Raw genomic sequence first — 20,849 nt, 5'->3', positions numbered from 1 at the left:
ACCCACTGGGAATGTGATGAAAGAAATAAAAGCTGAAATAAATAATACTCTGTACTATTGTTCTGACATTTCACATTCTTAAAATAAAGTGGTGATCCTAACTGACCAATGACAGGGAATTTTTAGGATTAAATATCAGGAATTGTGAAAAACTGTATTTGTATGTATTTGGCTAAAATGTATGTAAACTTCCGACTACAACTGTACATAATAGAGTACAATACTTGATCAAACTACCTCTTTATCGAACTACTTAGTGGACTTTTTCAGTGCAATCATAAATAGTTGACTTTCAATGACATGAGGCACATTGGTTCACTTATATACAAATGCTTTAATGAGTAAGAAAATTATGGCGTCAAAACATGGAAACATTCTCCTGTTGTTGATATTGTTTTCTCGTTTTCTTACAAAAGTCCAGTAGCTCTTGATGCCCCAACTGCTCTTGAGGTCCACGTCGCTTTCTGCTCCAGAACCATAGAGAGAGGCGAGCCATAGACAGTTTGGAAAACAACCCTTCATGTTGGCACCACATTTTAAATAGAATTCTGACTAAATGTACTGTAATAGTGAAAGGACTATCGGTGCCAAGATGGCTTCGACTATCTGTGTCTGCACTGCTCCACTCGACCGCTCAGGTAGTCAATGAAATCCACTCCAGGTTGAAATTTCCCTTGCGCACAGATCTAAGATCAGCTTACCCTAAACACATCCTAACCTTAACCATTAGGGGAGAGGGGAATGCAAAACTGACCTAAGATCAGTATCTAGGGACAACGTTACCCTGTGAAGTTCAGTTACTACTGTGTCCAGCTAAGGAGGGACGATGCAGGTAATACTGTATGTACAGCCGTCTGTCTGTTGTTCTGTTTGTTGTTCTAAATGTTGTCTGTCTGCCATTCTGTCTGGTTTAGATGAAGTGGTCTGGAGTTACTGTTGTAAACAAAGTCTGTTGTTTGATACGTTCTACTACAGCAGGCAGTACTGTGTGCGTGTGTTACGTGTGTGTGTATGTCCTTGTATGTCTGTATGTGCTTTATTTGTGCATGAACGTATGTGTGTGTATGTGCGTGCAAGTCTATCAGTGTGTATGTAGATACATTTGTTTGTATAGTTTAAGTGTGTTTGCATGTGTGTGTGTTCATGTGTGTGTATGTGTAATGTTCAGTGTATGATGTTCAAGGCATCACAGTCCCTTGAGACAGCGATCTGGTCATCTCCGTGTGTACGAAGAAGGTTTTGAGCTCTCCCTTCCCCTTCACGTTGATGATGCCTCGACACGAACACATGTAGCCCAGCGTCGCTAGGATACGACTTGTCTCCTCAGTTACCTGGAAGCAGGGAAATCATACAGTTATGAATATAACTACTATTCCCTGAAGGAGGGAACGAGGTATAAGAAATTATGGGGAGTCAACGACCAGTCCTATTCACCAGAGGAAAAGTGAAATCACGGAAGCTCCGCCTTCCTAGCTATAATAACGGGGCTCCCATTAATTTCTTCAATTCAGTACCGCTCAGGCACTTGCGAAAAGGCACCGAGTGCCCCAGCTGAAACCGTGCCAGACAGAGCAGTAATGCCAGAACCGTCCACTGGACGGAGCACTCTGCCAGTCTCTCTACATTATGTCCTGAAGGGACCGAGCACCACCATGAGGACTGGGATCATTTTTGTTGTTGTTGTCATGCTTGTTTTCAAATCCACCACTCTTGACAACCGTGTGTCTGAACGTGCGGAAGGAACTGTGTTTATTATGCCCACATCTGGACAATACCGCTCTCTCAATATCCCTCAACACCAAGGAACCTTGGGTTGAAACAATGGGCTTTCATGGTACCGCATTTCTCATACCAGGCCCACACCGGGTTTGGGGACTTCAGCAACCAGTAACTTTCTCCGACAGCCAGGATAGTACCGTGGGACAGACGCAGCACAAAAACAGCCATAGCACGGATTTGGTAGAGAAGCTCTGAATCCGACTCTACGCCTCCACGGTCTTATTCAGCTCATACAGCATACCGATATGATGATACCGCTGCAGCATTGTTACCACATTTAACAACCGATCCACCCTCTACTTCAGGGATCATCAACTAGATTCAGCCGCGGGCCGATCTTCTTAAGCTGATAGTCGGGGCGCCGGAACATAATAACGACGAATTTGTACACTGCCTATTGACCACAAGATGCCCAAACATATATCATATTTGACTAAAACATAACATTTTCAAATAATACTAACATTGTTTTACCATCACGTGTCTCTCTATTATGAGTAGGAACACTTTGGAACAGATTTACAAAATGAAAATCACTTGGAACAGGTTTCCTGGTGCTTTTACAGTCTTTTATGTCCAGCAATTAAAAATAAATATACAATTGAAGTCGGAAGTTTACATACAATTAGATTGGAGTCATTAAAACTAGTTTTTCAACCACTCCACATATTTCTTGTTAACAAACTATAGTCTTGGCAAGTCGGTTAGGACATCTACTTTGTGCATGACACAAGTAATTTTTCCAACAATTGTTTACAGACAGATTGTTTCACTTATAATTCACTGTATCACAATTCCAGTGGGTCAGAAGTTTACATAAACTAAGTTGACTGTGCCTTTAAACAGCTTGGAAAATTCCAGAAAATGATGTCATGGCTTTAGAAGCTTCTGATATGCTAATTGACATAATTTGAGTCAATTGGAGGTGTACCTGTGGATGTATTTCAAGGCCTACCTTCAAACTCAGTGCGTCTTTGCTTGGGAAAGTCAAAAGAAATCAGTCAAGACCTCAGAATTTTGTTTTAGACCTCCACAAGTCTGGTTCATCCTTGGGAGCAATTTCCAAACACCTGAAGGTACCAAGTTCATCTGAACAAACAATAGTACGCAAGTATAAACATCATAAGACCACGCAGCCGTCATACCTCTCTATCTCCTAGAGATAAACGTACTTTGGTGCGAAAGTGAAGATTGTGAAGATTTTGTGAAGATGCTGGAGGAAACAGGTACAAAAGTATCTATATCCACAGTAAAACAAGTCCTACATCGACATAACCTGAAAGGCCGCTCAGCAAGGAAGAAGCCACTGCTCCAAAACCGGCATAAAAAAGCCAGACTACGTTTGGCAACTGCACATGGGGACAAAGAATGTACTTTTTGGAGAAATGTCCTCTGGTCTGATGAAACAAAAATAGAACTGGTGGCCATAAGGACCATCGTTATGTTTGGAGGAAAAAGGGGGATGCTTGCAAGCCGAAGAACACCATCCCAACCGTGAAGCACGGGGGTGGCAGCATCATGTTGTGGGGGTGCTTTACTGCAGGAGGGACTGGTGCACTTCACAAAATAGATGGCATCATGAGGAAGGAAAATTATGTGGATATATTGAAGCAACATCTCAAGACATCAGTCAGGAAGTTATAGCTTGGTCGCAAATGGGTCTTCCAAATGGACAATGACCCCAAGCATACTTCCAAAGTTGTTGCAAAATGGCTTAAGGACAACAAAGTCAAGGTATTGGAGTGGCCATCACAAAGCCCTGACCTCAATCCTATAGAAAATGTGTAAGCAGGAACCTGACTCAGTTACACCAGCTCTGTCAGGAGGAATGGGACAAAATTCACCCAACTTATTGTGGGAAGCTTGTGTAAGGCTACCCGAAATGTTTGACCCAAGTTAAACAATGTAAGGGCAATGCTACCAAATACTAATTGAGTGCATGTAGACTTCTGACCCACTGGGAATGTGAAGAAAGAAAAAAAAGCTGAAATAAATCATTCTCTCTACTATTATTCTGACATTTCACATTCTTAAAATAAAGTGCTGATACTAACTGACCTAAAACAGGGAATTTTTACTTTAAATGTCAGGAATTGTGAAAAACTGAGTTTAAATGTATTTGGCTAAGGTGTATGTAAACTTCTAACTTCAACTGTATATATGTATGTACTGTATGTATGTATATGTATATTGTGTATGTGTACTTTATTCAGAAAACGTAGGGTGCCCAATAAGACAACCCGTGGGTTGCCAGTTAGGAAACCCTTCTCTACATTCAAGAAATCACTATAACCTGGTAGCACCAGCCTGGCTGAATGAGTGGAATCCCAGATCACCTTTATCTCATCTGCAAAATCTTTAAACAGGAGTAAGCAACGCTTCCCTTCCCCCAAACCTGGAGGAGCTGCTCTGCGGGGGAGAAGACACCCAGGTGATCTGCCGCCCTACCACCAACGCTTCCCTTCCCCCAAACCTGGAGGAGCTGCTCTGCGGGGGAGAAGACACCCAGGTGATCTGCCACCCTACCACCAACGCTTCCCTTCCCCCAAACCTGGAGGAGCTGCTCTGCGGGGGAGAAGACACCCAGGTGATCTGCCACCCTACCACCAACGCTTCCCTTCCCCAAACCTGGAGGAGCTGCTCTGCGGGGGATAAGACACCCAGGTGATCTGCCGCCCTACCACCAACGCTTCCCTTCCCCCAAACCTGGAGGAGCTGCTCTGCGGGGAGAAGACACCCAGGTGATCTGCCACCCTACCACCAACGCTTCCCTTCCCCCAAACCTGGAGGAGCTGCTCTGCGGGGAGAAGACACCCAGGTGATCTGCCGCCCTACCAAACGCTTCCCTTCCCCCAAACACGGAGGAGCTGCTCTGCGGGGAGAAGACACCCAGGTGATCTAATATATATATATGCCATTTAGCAGACGCTTTTATCCAAAGCGACTTACAGTCATGTGTGCATACATTCTACGTATGGGTGGTCCCGGGGATCGAACCCACTACCCTGGCGTTACAAGCGCCATGCTCTACCAACTGAGCTACTGCCACCCTACCACCAACGCTTCCCTTCCCCCAAACCTGGAGGAGCTGCTCTGCGGGGGAGAAGACACCCAGGTGATCTGCCGCCCTACCACCAACGCTTCCCTTCCCCCAAACCTGGAGGAGCTGCTCTGCGGGGAGAAGACACCCAGGTGATCTGCCGCCCTACCACCAACGCTTCCCTTCCCCCAAACCTGGAGGAGCTGCTCTGCGGGGAGAAGACACCCAGGTGATCTGCCGCCCTACCATCAACGCTTCCCTTCCCCCAAACCTGGAGGAGCTGCTCTGCGGGGAGAAGACACCCAGGTGATCTGCCGCCCTACCACCAACGCTTCCCTTCCCCCAAACCTGGAGGAGCTGCTCTGCGGGGGAGAAGACACCCAGGTGATCTGCCGCCCTACCACCAACGCTTCCCTTCCCCCAAACCTGGAGGAGCTGCTCTGCGGGGGAGAAGACACCCAGGTGATCTGCCGCCCTACCACCAACGCTTCCCTTCCCCCAAACCTGGAGGAGCTGCTCTGCGGGGGAGAAGACACCCAGGTGATCTGCCGCCCTACCACCAACGCTTCCCTTCCCCCAAACCTGGAGGAGCTGCTCTGCGGGGGAGAAGACACCCAGGTGATCTGCCGCCCTACGACACAGCTCCTTCAAAGGCGCATTAACCACCAATGGTTCCCTCTCCCCTGCCGAATCCAAAGCTGGGGCTTAGGCTGCCCCGAACTGATGTCATCCGCTTCACACTCTGAAAACCCTGCAGAGCCAACCAGGGGTACATCATCCCCTGAACACTGCCACTGCCACAGAAACCAGAATGATCCCTTACATGGGCTGTGATGACACGCCTGTCAACCCACTGCTGCTGCTGCTCTCTCCCAGCCTCAGATGACCCCGTCCCAGAGGTCGCTTCACCGGAAAACCCTTCGCCAGCAGCCCCAATCTTTCTCACAAAGTCAACCCGACGCAAAATGGAGGTTGAACCCAGCTGGGGATAATGGTCACATGAGCGTGTTTCCACCCCAGGCAAACATTACAGCACTCATTCATTTTGATTGTGAAACCACGTGCTCTTCAGCACGGTCGGAGGTTCAAACTCGGCTGGTTAGACATTTTTAACTTCCTCTTACCACTGGCCATCTTACTCAAGCAAGGAAGCACAGTCTACACAAGTGGAGTGGAAAGTAGTGGGTTTTTAACAAACACAAAAAACAATGCCAAGACCAAAAACTCATAATATCTAGAGGGACAAGTACTCTCTCCCCACCAACAGACATCTAAGTCGGAGCCGAATCTCGTAGCCTTGTGTGCTTGAAAAGTTTGTAAATTGCGTGACACGTTCTTCCTTCAGGCGAGATGAAGAGCGAAGAATAGAGGAAATGAATGTGCGCCCTGGTATTATAGCCAGGAAGGCGTGGCTTCTGAGGGTGGTCTCGACATTCATTAGCCCGTTGGGCGTAATTTCTTCAGGTGATTATGATTGGTCGTTGGCTCCCCATAGTGTGTTATATCAAGTGACTGAAAAGGACCACAAAGCATGATGTCCAAAACATCACATGTAGGCAGGATATTCTATAGACTTACATATCTAACTCAAATTCATTTAATGGATATCTGTGGTAAATTCATATTAATAACTGGAGACTTAATCAGGAAAGGAGAATAGTCAAAGAGATAAGTTCATAGTGGCTTCGACTATATTGTATAGTTCTGCATTATTATATATCTACATTTGCATAACATCTGCTCTGTACCTGTATACCATTCTCATTAACCTTGATCTATTTCTGCAGCGACGCCTAGTGGTATAACATAAAACTCAATGGAGCTATTATTACTGTAGCAGTGTTTCCCCAAGGGTGCACATGTTGGGTTTTGTCCTAAAACTACACTGCTGATTCAAATAATCAAAGCTTAATGATTAGTTGATTATTTGAGTCAGGTGTGTAGTGCTAGGGAGAAAAATAAACAAGATAGAGTTTGGGAAACTGCTGTAGCATTACTATTCGTATAACTGTATTAATTGAGTACCTGTATTTTTCCCAGTACCCCAGTACTCTCCATCCTGCTGGCTACATTAACACTGTTACCCCAGATATCATACTGAGGCTTTTGAGCTCCGATCACCCCCGCAATCACCGGACCATGGTTTATCCCTGACACAACCAGGAAGAAGGGTTAGAGGTCACATGTAAGACAGAGTCGGACTGTACCAATTACACTATACCTCTCTCTCTCTCTATCTCTCTCTCTCTCTCTCTCTTACCGACTCGTAGCCTGAAGTCATTGAAAGAGTGTTTGTTGATAACGTCTAGTTTCCCGACCAGAGCGAAGGCAAACTCCATCATTGTGCCGATGTGCATGTACTGACGGTCATGTTCCTGAGAGAGAGAGAGAGAGAGAGAGAGAGAGAGAGAGTAGAAGATTGAGTGAGGGAGAAAGAAAAAATGGAAAGGAACAGAGAAAGGAAAGAGAGACGAGGAAGACAGAAAAGGACAAGAGAGAGGAGGGGGGTAGAGGAATGGAGAGAGAGGGAGAATCATTCAGTTGTTTAGCACCATCACACAGCTTTAAACCTGTCATTGGAGGTGAGTTTGATCATTTCTGTGGGTTTAAAATACAGTATATGTCATCCAGTTCCCACTGGATATATATGTGTGTTTGTGAATTAATTAATTACATATTTTTCTTCTGGTGTTCTCTGCTGTGTGTGTGTGTGTGTGTGTGTGTGTGTGTGTGTGTGTGTGTGTGTGTGTGTGTGTGTGTGTGTGTGTGTGTGTGTGTGTGTGTGTGTGTGTGTGTGTGTGTGTGTGTGTGTGTGTGTGTGTGTGTGTGTGTGTGTGTGTGTGTGTGAGTGTGTGTGTGTGTAAAAGATGTACCTGTGTGTATTCAGGTCCAGGTGTTGCGTTGAGACCAGTAGCAGCCATATAAGTGCTGCCAATAGTCTTTATCTTCTCCACCCCGCTGAACTTAGGCTTGGACAGCAGCTGTTACACACAGAGAGAGAGGAGAGAGAGAGAGAGAGAGAGAGAGAGAGAGAGAGAGAGAGAGAGAGAGAGAGAGAGAGAGAGAGAGGGTAGAATTTAGCCTTGGACAGCAGCTGTCACACAGAGATAGAGAGAGGATGGAATTTAGCCTTGGACAGCAGCTGTCACACATACAGAGAGAGGGAGAGGGTAGACAATTAGCAAGAATACTGTAACGAGGATGTTACAGACAGTTCGGTCACAGATTTGTTCCTGTTATCAGTGAAGATGCTCAGTATTGTCTAACATCCGGTTATGATCAGTAGTAACGCATGTAATATTACTGTGACACATTCTACAACAGCCCAACACACAGATGTGATTAGTAGCCAATAAGGACAGAGTAACTCACCTCGTCAAAGTCAGCGATGATCTCGTTGAGGAGTCTGAGACATTCCAGGCCCTCCTTGTTGACATCTGACTCTGTGTAGAACTCCTTAAAGTCTGGGATGGAGGCGAACATCACACACACCGACTCATATGACTGGTGGTACAGATCCTGGAGAAACAAGCACACAGACACAGGTCAGTGGAATGGATCTATGCTACTGGTTCCATATAGGGTTAGAATGTGTGGTTCTAAAATTAGTTCTAGAATGCATTTACTTTGTGTCTTCTTTGAAGAATTTTAGAATGGGAATGTGCTTCAATCTGTGATTCTGAATTCTCAAGGTTCTGATGTCCTGTGAATGGTTGCTGCCTCACCTCGTTCTTCCAGTTACGTCCCAGGAAGTGTTCTGCAACATGGGCCGGTAGAACGTTCTCTAGTAGAACCCTGTTCAGGTTCTCCATGGTCTCAATCTCCTCACACTCTCTCTTGAACTTGTCCCTCCACAGGAAGTCCAACCTACAGTAATATTCATTCTGTTAACAGGAGGACACAGAGACGGTAAAGATACGGTGGTCATAAAGTATTTATAAATCATTTGACTTTACTCTCTGAAATGACTATTTTTTCATTGTCTGAGCAGATCAAGTTAATTAAAACGAGTCTGGACTTGACTCAGTGCTGACTAGACTTCTGAAACAATGAAAGAATTGAAAACGGAACACATGGGTCAATGTGCTGCTAGGTCAAACACATTGTTCTCAAAGTGTTTTTTAAAACGTTTATTGTCCACTTGGAGAGTCATTACTTCAAGCTACACCTGTAATCTATAACTGTTCCTCTCACACATTCTCCTAACTTTAACGACTTGGAAAAAATTAGGGGCATTTTCCTGCCCCATAGACCTACAATACTCCTACTGTCAACTAATCATCCCCCTTCCATCCAAAATTGATATAATCTGATGGCAGAATAAGAGACTCTGTCCCAAATGGGACCCTTTTCTCTATATAGCGCAATACTTTTGACAAGGGCCCTGGTCAAAACTACTGCACTTTTATAGGGATTAGAGTGCCGTTTGGGACATAGAACTATCTCACCAACTGGCCCTTGAGCATGATTTGTATTGGTGGAAAATGAACGCTCCTGTAAAAAGACAACGAAGCAGAGGATAGCAGCTTCACTTCAGGAAACGCTGAGCACCATGCCTGATTAGCATAAAGTATAGGTGCTGGTTTCTCATTGGTTATTTGTGAGATGGTGGTCAAAACACCCCGGTGTGTGTGTGTGGGTGTATGTGTGTATGTTTGTGTCTGTGCCCTGTATTAGAGCTTATGGCTACCTGTGGGCCGGCGTTTATATACGTTTATATACGAAGAGTAGAGAAAGCCTAGTAACTAGGTCAGGCAGGAACAGTGGTATTATGAGAGGCTGTTTAGAAGGCAACTACTGATGATGCTTAATTGATGAATCATTAATCTGTTTAATTCATCATTACCTCAGGCTTAGAGCCAGATGCTGCAAGGGAGAGACTATTTAACACCCACAGAAAATATTTGAAATAAACAAAGGTTTACAATTGTAAAATCGTTTAAAATACAGCTAACCAAATACTGCAATTAAATTAAACATGTACTTCATCCCCAAAACACAGCCCCTACCCGACTGGTGACTATAACACAGTTTGACAACAGGGGGAACTGTATGGGCTGGCTCTTGTCCACTGGGAATGGTATATCTGGGTATACAAAACTGTCTCTGAAAAGCTCAGATGGATGGTACTCCAGAGCAGTGGCTTTGGCAAACATATGATGATGGCAGGGCCAAATTTAGGCACTCAAATCATAATTTCATTATCATAAAAGCATAGCCTATCCTATACCCTAGACAGCAAATTCTCCAATGTTAAATCATCACTGACATCAGGCCTTAAAGTTACATTATGCTGGCTTGTAAAAGTGATATGTTATTCCTATTGAAATACAGACAGAGTTAGCACATCCAACAGGTGGAATCTTTATTCATCTACAACCTGCTTCCGAAATAACTGTCAATATTAAGAAAGGAGACGACCTAAACCATTTCAACTGTAACAGCCACTTCAGTAACGGATGCAATAAATATAACTAACTGATTGAGTTGAGAAAACTCTATGTTATTTGTCTTTGTGTAGCATAAGGTTAATAAATCAATCAATGTACATGTAAAAACACAGATACTAATTCAAAACAAAATTCTAGCTGCAGTAGAGCACGCTGTGAAATTAGATCATGATGGGCGAAGTTTTGATGAGAACATTTTACTCTCCACTCAACACTGGTTATTAACACTAACACTAGGGTTCTTTTACACCTGAGTGTTAATTTAACTCCTGAATTAACACTAGAAATGTTACACTGAAAAATCAATACAATGTAACACTGGGCAATTTGCTGTGTACTTTAATCGATCGCACACAACAAACCATCTAAGAAGTGATTTCACATTACAGATAAAAGGTCTTGTAGGCCTACGTTAATCCATGAGTCTTGCTCTTAAAATGCGACTCACATAGACCTACACATAATAAACCATAGGTCTATATAACAGTAATAATCACAATAGGCAGCCATAGCCTACAGTGCCTTCAGAAAGTATTCATACCCCTTGACTTTTTCCACATTTTGTTGTGTTACAGCCTAAATTCAAAATGGATTAAATTGTGTTTTTTCCTCACCCATTTACACACAATACCTCATAATGACAAAGTGAAAATATGTTTTTAGAAATGTTTGCAATTTATGTTAGAATTACTTTTGGCAGCGTTTACAGCTGAGTCTTTCTGGGTAAGTCTCAAAGAGCTTTGCACACCTGGATTGTACAATATTTGAAAATGCCTCTTTAAAAAGATCTTCAAGCTCTGTCAAGTTGGTTGTTGATCATGGATAGACAGACATTTTCAAGCCTTGCCATAGATTATGAAGCTGATTTAAGTCAAAACTGTAACAAGGCCCTTCACGAACATTCAATGTCGTCTTGGTAATCAACTCCAGTGTATATTTGGCCTTGTGTTTTAGGTTATTGTCCTGCTGAAAGGTGAGTTTGTCTCCCAGTGTCTGTTGGAAAGCAGACTGAAACAGGTTTTCCTATAGCACTTAGCTCAAATCTGTTTCTTTTTATCTTAAAGAAACTACTACTCAGTGATGTGTTGAGTTTTGCCCCAAACACAACTCTTTCCATTCAGGACATAAATGTCCTTTTTTTTGCCACATTTTTTTTGCAGTTTTAGCATTCATTTAGTATTGTGGAGTAAGTACAATGTTGTTGATCCATCCTCAGTTTTCTCCTGTCACAGCCATTAAGTTCTGTAACTGTTTTAAAGTCACCACTGGCCAGTTGGTGAAATCCCTGAACGGTTTCCCTCCTCTCTGACAAGTGAGTGTCTTTGTAGTGACAAATACTTGTATGTGTGGGGTACAGAGATGAGGTAGTCATTCAGAAATCATGTTAAACATTATTATTGCACTCAGAGTGTTGTCCATGCAACTTATTATGTGACTTGTTAAGCACATTTTTACTCATTAACCTATTTATGCTTGCCATTACAAAGTTTAATTCTTATTGACTCAAGACATTTCAACTTTTAATTCTTAATTAATTAGTACAAATTTCGAAAAACATAATTACAGTTTGACATTATTGGGTATTGTGTGTAGGACAATGACACAAAATTGCATTTTAATCCATTTTAAATTCCGGCTGTAAAAGACAACAAAATGTGAAAAAAGTTGAGATCACTGAGCCAAAATGCAAGCCGAGTGCAATTCTCTGCTGGGCGCTGGAGATCAAGTGTGCCTACAATGTATTTTAAATGACCAAGAGCCTATAGGACCTAACTATAATGCATGGGCAGAGAAGCACAGGGCAATGATCTATTTCCAATGAAATTAAATTCCCCAAAATCATAGGCTATTTACATTGACTGTAAATAAATATTGTTTCATGCATTTGCCCATTTTCTCCATGTAGGTCTACCTCTTGTTATAAATAACATAGAGTCCCTTATATTTCAAAACTTGAGTCTCAAGCTGGGCTATATGATAACACTGGTCAGAGGTCAGTTGTTGTATCTAGGTAATATAATAACACTGGTCAGAGGTCAGTTGTTGTAGCCTACTACTTGCGAGGCATATCGGAGCTCCCGAGTGGCGCAGCGGTCTAGTGCATCTCAGTACAAGAAGCGTCACTACAGTCCCTGGTTCGAATCCAGGCTGTATCACATCCGGCCGTGATTGGGAGTCCCATAGGGCGGCGCACAATTGGGCCAACGTCGTCCAGGTTTGGCCGGGGTAGGCCGTTATTGTAAATAAGAATTTGTTCTGAACTGACTTGCCTAGTTAAATAAATAAAAAATGTTGTTGAAATAACTTTTTTTTATTTCACTGGAGTGGAGGATGGGACAGAGTGCGAGTTGAAGTGGGGAGGCGTGTTCTGTGGTTTCTAACAGTGTGGAATTAAAACAGTGTTGTAGTGCTGATCGTTGTCTCTGAATGTCCTGAAACTCTCTTTAAGGCCCCCGATTAGATCAAAGCAATCAATCACTGATATCAAATAACTTGGCAAATGCGAGACCATCCTCTCTATACACAGTCTCTAGAAATATTCTGTGAGATTTGTTTGGCCATTTTACTTGTTTTTGCCAGCCAAGTTGGCTAGTGAGTCTTAGCTAGCTAGCTAACGGTGTGTAGCCCACACAATGTACCCTAGACTACACAGGGGTAGCTACTGTTTACTGCACATGGTATGACTGCAAAGTGACACGTGCCAGAACCCACCCATTCTTCTGAAATTGATACGCTGAATGTTCCCCCCCCCGGTAAACAATCACAAGCATAATAAAAATGCCTTACATAGGCCTAAATTAAATAGATTTTATTTAAACATGTCCTTGAGTATCCTGAAAAGCATCTGCTAAATAAAATGTTATTATTATTAATATACAGTGAGCTCCAAAAGTATTGGGACAGTGACATTTCTTTGTTTGTTTTGGCTGTGTGCTCCAGAAATGTGGAATGATACAATGACTATGAGGTTAGTGCAGACTGTCAGTTGTCATTTGAGGGTATTTTACTCCATATCGGGTGAACCGTTTAGAAATTCTCTTTTTGTACATAGTCCCCCATTTTAAGGGACAAAAAGTACTGGCACAAATTCACTTATACAGTACAGTATCTTGCAAAAAGTATTTATCCCCCTTGGTGTTTTTCCTATTTTGTTGCATTGCGACCTGTCATTTAAATGGATTTTAATTTGGATTTCATGTAATGGACATACACAAAATAGTCAAAATTGGTGAAATTAAATGAAAACAATTCTAACAAATAAAAAACTGAAAAGTGGTGCGTGTATATGTATTCACCCCCTTTGTTATGAAACCCCTAAATAAGATCTGGTACAACCAATTACCTTCAGAAGTCAGTTAAATAAAGTCCACCTGTATGCAATCTAAGTGTCACATGATCTGTTGCATGATCTCAGTATATATACACCTGTTCTGAAAGGCCCCAGAGTCTGAAACACCACCAAGCAAGCGGCACCATGAAGACCAAGGAGCTCTCCAAACAGGTCAGGGACAAAGTTGTGGAGAAGTACAGATCAGGGTTGGGTTATAAAACAATATCAGAAAATTTGAACATCCCACGGAGCACCATTTAAATCCATTATTAAAAAATGGAAAGAATATGACACCACAACAAACCTGCCAAGAGAGGGCCGCCCACCAAAACTCACAGACAAGGCAAGGAGGGCATTAAATCAGAGAGGCAAGAAAGAGACCAAAGATAACCCTGAAGGAGCTGCAAAGCTCCACAGCGGATATTGGAGTATCTGTCCATAGGACCACTTTAAGCAGTACACTCCACAGAGTTGGGTTTCACGGAATGGGAGTGGGCAGAAAAAAGCCATTACTAAAATAAAAAAATAAACAAACACTTTTGGTGTTCACCAAAAGGCATGTGGGAGACTCCCCAAACATATGGAAGAAGGTACTCTGGTGAGATGAGACTAAAATTGAGCTTTTTGGCCATCAAAGAAAACACTATATCTAGCGCAAACCAAATACCTCTCAACTTGAAGGAGCTGGAGCAGTTTTGCCTTGAAGAATGGGCAAAAATCCCAGTGGCTAGATGTGCCAAGCTTATAGACACATACCCCAAGAGATTTGCAGCTGTAATTGCTGCAAAAGGTGGCTCTACAAAGTGTTGACTTTGGGAGGGGTGAATAGTTTTTTTTCTTTTTTTACTTATTTCTTGTTTGATTCACAAGAAAAAATATTTTGCACCTTCAAAGTGGTAGGCCTTTATTTTAATTCCAAGTTGTAAAGCAACAAAATAGGAAAAATGCCAAGGGGGTGTGAGAACCTTTGCAAGCCACTGTAGTCATACGCTTAAAATTTGGTCCCGTGTTCCAATTACGCCATGACTTACATCAAGCTTGTGACTCTACAAACTTGTTGGATGAATTTTGTGTTTGTTTAGTTTGTGTTTTAGATTATTTTGTGCTCAGTATAAACTAATGGTAAATAATGTACTGTGTCATATTGGAGTCACTTTTACCGTAAATAAGAGTATAATACATTTGTAAACACTTCAACATGGATGATTACTGATAATCCTGAATGAAGCGTGAATAATGATCCGTGAGAAAATGACTGATTATCCCCCAAGAATGCTAAGCTCCCCTGTTATTGTAATGGTGAGAGGTTAGCATATCTTGGGGGTATGATATTCGTAAAAAGACAAATAATGTCCCATTTGGAACACTGACACAAAGAGAAATCAAATCAAATTAAATCAAATCCAATTTTATTTGTCACATACACATGGTTAGCAGATGTTAATGCGAGTGTAGCGAAATGCTTGTGCTTCTAGTTCCGACCATGCAGTAATAACCAACAAGTAATCTAACTAACAATTCCAAAACTACTGTCTTATACACAGTGTAAGGGGATAAAGAATATGTACATAAAGATACATGAATGAGTGATGGTACAGAGCGGCATAGGCAAGATACAGTAGATGGTAACGAGTACAGTATATACATATAAGATGAGTATGTAAACAAAGTGGCATAGTTAAAGTGGCTAGTGATACATGTATTACATAAGGATGCAGTCGATGATATAGAGTACAGTATATACGTATGCATATGAGATGGATAATGTAGGGTATGTAAACATTATATTAGGTAGCATTTTTAAAGTGGCTAGTGATATATTTTACATCATTTCCCATCAATTCCCATTATTAAAGTGGCTGGAGTGGAATCAGATTGGTTGGGCCTGGCTCCCCAGTTGGTGGGATTGTGCCCACCCAGATCCACCCAGACCCACCCATGCCCACGCAGACCCACCCATGCCTACCCAGACTCACCCATGCCTACCCAGACCCACCCATACCCACCCAGACCCACCCATGCCCACGCAGACCCACCCAGACCCACCCATGCCTACCCAGACCCACCCATGCCTAAGCCCCTGCCTTAGTGAAGAGACAGTACAACACCCTCCATCTTGCTGTCTCTCTCTGTCCTCCATCTGTGTGAATTACTGAGTTCTATTTTCACCTGCTACCATTGAAGCAGGCAGAAGTCAGAAGTTATATAGTCAGTACATAGCTATCACATAGATACTACATAGTTAACACATATTTAGTACATGGTCCATAGCTACTGGTGATTCTCTGATCCACCTCTACGCAGACATCCCCATTCTGTATACTTCTGGCCCTTCTTTGGACACTGTGTTAACTAACCTCCAGACGAGCTTCAATGCCATACAACTCTCCTTCCATGGCCACCAACTGCTCTTAAATGCACGTAAAACTAAATGCATGCTCTTCAACCGATCGCTGCCCGCACCTGCCCGCCTGTCCAACATCACTACTCTGGACGGTTCTGACTTTGTGGACAACTACAAATACCTAGGTGTCTGGTTAGACTGTAAACTCTCCTTCTAGACACATATTAAGCACCTCCAATCCAAAACTAAATCTAGAATCGGCTTCCTATTTCGCAACAAAGCATTCTTCACTCATGTTGCCAAACATACCCTCGTAAAACTGACTATCCTACCGATGCTTGACTTCGGCGATGTCATTTACAAAATAGCCTCCAACACTGTACTCAGCAAATTGGACACAGTCTATCAGAGTGCCATCCGTTTTGTGCCATCCGTTTTGTCAGCCAAACCCACTGGCTCCAGATCATCCATACGCCTCTCCTTATCTCAGCTCACTGGTCACCATAGCAAACTGTATGCTGCTCAGAAGGTCACTGGCTAGCAGCATCCACCTCGCTTTATCATTCACCATAGCAGCATCCACTCGTAGCGCGCGCTCCAGAAAACCTGGTCACCTGGCATCCAGATCATCTCTAAGTCTTTGCTGGTAACTGGTCACCTAGCAGCTCCTTATCTCCAGCTCACTGGTCACCATAGCAGCATCCACTCGTAGCGCGCTCCAGAAGGTATATCTCACTGGTCACCATAGCAGCATCCACTGTAGCGCGCGCTCCAAAAGGTATATCTCACTGGTCACCCCCAAAGCCAATTCTTCTTTTGGCCGCCTTTCCTTCCAGTTCTCTGCTGCCAATGACTGGAACGAATTGCAAAAATCACTGAAGCTGGAGACTTTAAGCACCAGCTGTCAGAGCAGCTCACTGATCACTGCACCTGTACATAGCCCATCTGTAAATAGCCCATCTGTAAATAGCCCATCCAACTACCTCATCCCCATACTGTTTTTTTTGCTCCTTTGCATCCCAGTATCTCTACTTGCACATTCATCTTCTGCACATCTATCACTCCAGTGTTTAATTGCTAAATTGTAATTATTTCACTATGGCCTATTTTACCTATCTTACCTCATTTACACACACTGTGAATAGACTTTTCTATTGTGTTATTGACTGTATGTTTGTTTATTCCATGTGTAACTCTGTGTTGTTGTTTGTGTCGCACTGCTTTGCTTTATCTTGGCCAGGTCGCAGTTGTAAATGAGAACTTGTTCTCAACTGGCCTACCTGGTTAAATAAAGGTGAAATCAAATGTTTAAAAAATAGCTATAAGAGGTTTAACAGGTACTGTACCTGTCGTGCTAACACCAGTAGAGTGATGAAGAAGATGAAGAGAGAAACAGAACCCATCGTCTTCAGATCCTTTAGAATGCCTGGCCTGAGGAGAGAGGGATGAGAGACAAAAACAGAATAAAAACAGAATAAAAACAAAACAATTAAAGTCTTTCACCACCATAAAGTGCAACTTACAATCAATGTAATAACTTGTCTCTCTCTCTCTCTCTCTCTCTCTCTCTCTCTCTCTCTCTCTCTCTCTCTCATTCATATCAGCAAAATAATTCCACTCTATGATGACAAAAACCCAATATCATAGAACCTGTCAGTCATGATCTGAACAACAATTACCCCGGCAACCGAGTTCTATTCCATAGCGACAACTATTGATTGACAGTTGAAAGGAATATCGCTTTGACAGACATTCCCTAATGACTTTGTCTGTGGCTCTGAATCCTGGCCTATTATTGCACAAATCACAGTAAGGGAAGAAACAGTGTTAACAGTGTGTGTGTGGGTGGGTGGGTGGGTTGGTGGGTTGGTTGGTTTCTGTGTGCTTGTGTGTGCATGTGTGTGTGCCTCAACCCTACACACACATGCACAGTCATTCCCTGAAGGCTGTATGTCTATGGCTTCTACCCTATATATTACATCAGGGCCGAAGGAAAGGAGCATTGTGTTAATAACAGGGTTTTCATAAAAGGAAAGCTGTCTCTCTAGCCTGTTCAGTGTGTGTGCATGTGTTTGTGTGTGTACCTGTCCAGTGTCTGTGTGCTATAGAGTGCAGTACTATATCCGTCCAGCAGGTGTGCGTGTGTCTGGAGGATGATGATGTTGTAGGTCACCACGGCAACTAGCATGACAACCATCTTCAGCTCGTAGTTGATCCTCAGGAACACAGAACATGACACCAGACCCAGGATACAACAGTAGATAAAATACTACAGTGAGAGATACAGAGGGGTGGATAGAGAGAGCAAGAGAGAGAGAGCATGAGAGAGAGTAGAGAAAATGAGAGAAGGAGGGTGGAGAAGGAGGGTGGGAGTGAGAGAGAGAGAGAGAGAAAAGGGGGAGAGGGGAGAAAGAAAGAGAGAGAGAGAGGAGGCGGGAGAGGGTGGATGGGAGAGAGAAGAGAGGGAGAAAGAGGAGGGGAAAGAAGGGATGAGAAGTCAATAAAATATTTTATATATCTTTTGAAATGACATACAGTGCCTTCAGAAAGTATTCACACCCCTTGACTTTTTCCACATTTTGTTGTGTTATAACCTGAATTTAAAATTGATTACATTTAGACTTTGTCACTGGCCCTACACACAATACCCCATAATGTCAATGTGGAATTATGATTTTAGAAATTCTTACAAATGAATTAATAATGAAAAGCTGAAATGTCTTGAGTAATAAATATTCAACCTCTTTGTTATGACCTAAATAAGTTCAGGAGTAAAACTGTGTTCAATAAATCACATAATAAGTTGCATTCATTCACTCCGTGTGCAATACTAGTGTTTAACATGATTTCTGAATGACTACATCATCTCTGTACCCCACACAATAATCTGTAAGTTCCCTCAGTCGAGTAGTGCATTTCAAACACAGATTCAACCACAAATACCAGGGAGGTTTTCCAATGCTTTGCCAAGAAGGGCACCTACTGGTAGATGGGTAAAATAAAAAGCAGACATTAAATATCCCTTATAGCATAGTGAAGTTATTAATTACACTTTGAATGGTGTATCAATACACCCAGTTGCTACAAAGATACAGGTGTCTTTCCTAAATCAGTTGCTGGAGAGGAAGGAAACCACTCAGGGATTTCACCATGAGGCCAATGGTGACTTTAAAACAGTTACAGAGTTTAATGGCTGTGATAGGAGAAAGCGGAGGATGGATCAACAACATTGTAGTTACTCCACAATACTAACCTAAATGACAGAGTGAAAAGAAGGAAGCCTGTACAGAATACAAATATTCCAAAACATGCACAAGGCACTAATGTAAAATTGCAAAAAATGTGACTAAGAAATGTACTTTATGCCCTGAATACAAAGCATCATGTTTGGGGCAAATCCAACAGAACACATCACTGAGTACCACTCTTCATATTTTCAAGCATGGTGGTGGCTGCATCATGTTATGGGTATGCTTGTCATCGGCAAGGACCAGGGAGTTAAAATAAATGGAATGGAGCTAAACACAGGCAAAATCCTAGAGGAAAACCTTGTTCAGTCTGCTTTCCAGCAGACACTGAGAGACAAATTCACCTTTCAGCAGGATAATAACCTAAAACAAGGCCAAACATACACTGGAGTATATTACCAAGCCAACATTGAATATTCATGAGTGGCCTAGTTACAGTTTTGACTTAAATCCGCTTGAAAATCTATGGCAAGACTTGAAAATGGCTGTCTGGCAATTATCAACAACCAACTTGACAGAGCTTGAAGAACTTTAAAAAATAATAACGTGTAATTATTGTACAATCCAGGTGTGCAAAGCTCTTAGAGACTTACTCAGAAAGACGCACAGCTTTAATCGCTGCCAAAGATAATTCAAACATGTATTGACTCAGGGGTGTGGATACTTATGTAAATGAGATATTTCTGTATTTCATTTTAAATAAATGTGCACTTTGTCATTATAGGTTATTTGTTGGAGATAGGTGAGAAAAACATGTATATCTCATCCATTTTTAATTCAGGCTGTAACACAACAAAATGTGAAATAAATCTTTCTGAAGGCTCTAGACAGATGGAGAGAGTCAAACAATAGACTTTATGAGTCTACATTAGCAAGCCATAACAACAGTTCCTCTCAAAAATGTCCAGTCAACATTTCCCCCCCAAAACTATAATGGACATCATATATCCTGGCCTATAAAAAATGGAATATGGCTCTTTATGGGCTGAGTATCACTTATTATTATGGTCCATTAAGGGAGAGCTGGGCCAACACAGGGCAATGGATCAGAACAAGTTACTGAACTAGAGGAAGGAGGGTAGGGAAGGAAGGAAGGAAGGAAGGAAGGAAGGAAGGAAGGAAGGAAGGAAGGAAGGAAGGGTCAGCAATAAATAAAGAGTGAAGTATATAGTATAACTGAATATGTGGAGAGCAGTGAATCAGGACTAGCTATTACTGGCTGAAGAGGGTAAACACCATTCATTTAGAAGATATGAGAAATGGGTCTGGGCTATTAGCAAAGAGAGGTGTCTCTATTAGCAAAGAGAAGTGAAAAAAAGAGAGAAAAAATTAAGGAATAATACTGATGCAGAAAATAGAGGGAATTGGCTCCCAGTCAAGACTAATGGTGAAGGGAGATGTGTGAATGAAAGCCTGAACTAGAAGTAGGGGCCACATTAAATCAGATTGCAGGCTGTGAATGGCCACAGGGGCACATGCATCAATGGTGAAAAGTGGATAACCACAATTATTCAAAAGAAATGGGTCCAGTGTATAAAGAAAAACTATTTATAAAATAGGGGAATGAGATTGAGGTGTTGGACACTATGGAGGAGGGTCATGATGTGTAAGATATTATTGTTAACTATTAGATAAAGTTGTATACAGAAGGTAAAAA

At 42.3% G+C, this 20,849-nt stretch overlaps 1 protein-coding gene across 4 annotated transcripts in view; it reads right to left on the bottom strand.

The window, feature by feature from the left end:
* Nucleotides 1–320: 320 nt before the first annotated feature.
* LOC118373036 (adenylate cyclase type 2-like) overlaps nt 321–20,849 on the bottom strand; it is an 88,920-nt gene continuing 68,391 nt past the window's right edge. For 3 of the 4 annotated variants that reach the window (XM_052472259.1, XM_052472260.1, XM_052472261.1), the window contains exons 18-25: nt 18,029–18,213; nt 17,291–17,375; nt 8,545–8,703; nt 8,192–8,338; nt 7,693–7,800; nt 7,080–7,194; nt 6,845–6,969; nt 321–1,331 (exon numbers count right to left, since the gene is read on the bottom strand). In XM_052472259.1, the coding sequence (XP_052328219.1) occupies nt 1,179–1,331; nt 6,845–6,969; nt 7,080–7,194; nt 7,693–7,800; nt 8,192–8,338; nt 8,545–8,703; nt 17,291–17,375; nt 18,029–18,213 (1,077 nt within the window). In that variant the 3' untranslated portion in view covers nt 321–1,178. Of the gene's footprint in view, nt 1,332–6,844; nt 6,970–7,079; nt 7,195–7,692; nt 7,801–8,191; nt 8,339–8,544; nt 8,704–17,290; nt 17,376–18,028; nt 18,214–20,849 lie in introns of those variants that run through there. The other variant, XR_008072844.1, reaches the window with a different exon arrangement.

The sequence above is a fragment of the Oncorhynchus keta genome, chromosome 20, assembly GCF_023373465.1.
Source record: "Oncorhynchus keta strain PuntledgeMale-10-30-2019 chromosome 20, Oket_V2, whole genome shotgun sequence".
Classification (NCBI taxonomy): Eukaryota; Metazoa; Chordata; class Actinopteri; order Salmoniformes; family Salmonidae; genus Oncorhynchus; species Oncorhynchus keta.
This window is presented reverse-complemented; position numbering and strand designations above follow the sequence as displayed.